The 2,112-nt window shown below is 35.1% G+C and overlaps 1 protein-coding gene across 1 annotated transcript; it reads right to left on the bottom strand.

The window, feature by feature from the left end:
* Positions 1-453: 453 nt before the first annotated feature.
* Positions 454-1,812, bottom strand: LOC110701030 (HMG-Y-related protein A-like). The gene is made up of 2 exons (XM_021878611.1): positions 1,676-1,812; positions 454-1,572 (listed from the first exon to the last, which is right to left on the bottom strand). Exons 1-2 carry the CDS (start codon positions 1,718-1,720, stop codon positions 1,057-1,059), a joined length of 561 nt encoding a protein of 186 aa, XP_021734303.1. The 5' UTR covers positions 1,721-1,812; the 3' UTR covers positions 454-1,056.
* Positions 1,813-2,112: the final 300 nt, after the last annotated feature.

Raw genomic sequence — 2,112 nt, 5'->3', positions numbered from 1 at the left:
TACACATACAATGTACGGAGTATATGTACTCCGTAGTATTTTTTTTTTTTTTTTTTGAAGAAAGTACTCCGTAGTATTAAACATACAAAATGCGCAATCTACGGAATATTATACAATTATACGGAGTAAATTGAAAAGATTGTCATAAAAATTTAAAGATATTTAACATCATTTAAAAGGAACAAAATAAAGATATTTACATCATTTAAAAGGAACAAAATAAATATTGTGATACATTTTCTTAACCCACAAAAAAGTCAATGCAAATAATTTGTTTCCATTAATTTACAGCCAGCAACAGAAATTACTGTCAATGATGAACCAAATATAGCCTTTATTACAATGATTACGTTGATTATGATACTTTGATTTTAACCCACATTAAATGTCACAAATTGCGGTCCAGATTAAAAGAATTATACTGTAATTTATCCTTTTATGTCGATTACATCCTCTCAAAACCAACTCATTATCAAATTTCCAATTACATTAAACCAACATTATTACAATTATTTCCTCATAAAATCATATCAATAATTATAATAACCATTTTCATCCAATCATAATCCTACCACATGAAATCCAATGTTCCTTTTTTATATATCACATCAATTCATAAACCCATTACATTAACACAATTTTACTACAACTAAAATTAAAATTAAATAAAAATAAAGAGTCAAAAAGGGGCCCACCTACTCTAAACTCCTCCTAATAAAATTAAAATACTCTTAAGCATGCCTTAAGATCCTCAGCTTTTTTTAAAAAAAAAAAAAAAATTCCTACCAATCAGAAACTAAAGTTTTTTTTTTTTTTCAAGTTAACTTTAATTAAAAAAATAAAAATACCCAAAATAAAATTAGTTGTCATCACAAGAATTTACCCCCTTTTTTTTTTTACTTTTTCTTTAACTTTTTTTTTTTTAATCTAAAGATTCAAAAGGCATGTAAAAACAAACACAACTACACCATCATTATCATCATCACCATTTTTCCTCCCACAACAAATTTACAATTCTACCCCCACCCAAACCCTACGAAATTACCATTATACCCCTCAAGACTTCCTCGGACGACCTCTACCCCTCTTCACACCACCAATCCCGGCCCCACCAACACTAGTCACACTAACTTCCGAAGGATTCTTCCTTGGCCTGCCACGTGGCCTACCAGAAGAAGGCGGCTTAATGGGCTGAGTCACAGGAGCAAGTGGGTCCCTCTCCTTAGCTGGCCTACCCCTGGGCCTAACAGGCTGGTTTGGGCCCGGCCCAGTAGGAGTGTTTCCCTTGGGCTTTGGTGGGCGCCCACGTCCTCTCTTTATGGACTCACTAAGCCCATTAGTTGGCTCATCATCAGCTAATTCCTCTTCCTCTTGTTGCTCATCATTGAGAATATAAGTGTCATCTTTCAACATCATGAGTTGACCTGTTTGTCTCAGCTTTTCCAGCGTGTGCCCCACATGCGTCGCGTGAATCGGTGGCAGATCTGCATAGTTTGACTCTATGTAGTTCGTTATCGCCTCTTTACTCGCACCTTCCTTCTCGTTTAACCTTTCTATTGCCCCCATTATCATCTACAACAACAAAAATAATCAACACCAAATTAATCAACAAAAAATACCAAAATTATAAATTAAAAAAAAAAATAAAAAATACATGAAATTGAATCGTTTTTACCTGGGGGTAATCTGGGAAAGAAGGGTGATGATCTTGGAAAGCCATGATTTAGGAGGAGAGAGAAAGTATGGAGGAGAGAGAAAGTGGAGTGAGAGAGTGAGTGAGTGAGGAAATAAAGGGGGTGAATAATATTTATATTTATAATAAGGGTATTTTGTTTGTAAGAAGATTAGATGGATTAGGATGGGAGATCGGACGGTTAGGGGAGATGAAAGGGAGGGAGATCGGACGGTGGAGAAGAGGGGGAAAATGGGTTGACACAGATTGATGACATGGCATTGGAGGGTAAAGAAAAAGTTGTCCAGGTGGTTGTTAAAGGGGGGGAGTTTTTGAAATTGAAAAAATGAAAGAAATGAGATGAGAATATGAGATGATCATGTGCAATGTGGGGCCATTCATTTTATGAAAACTGGTTATTCATGCTATTATGGGTTGTT

Source organism: Chenopodium quinoa, unplaced genomic scaffold (assembly GCF_001683475.1).
Source record: "Chenopodium quinoa cultivar QQ74 unplaced genomic scaffold, ASM168347v1, whole genome shotgun sequence".
NCBI lineage: Eukaryota > Viridiplantae > Streptophyta > Magnoliopsida > Caryophyllales > Amaranthaceae > Chenopodium > Chenopodium quinoa.
Note: the sequence above shows the minus strand (reverse complement) of the source record. Positions and strands in the feature narration are given on the sequence as shown.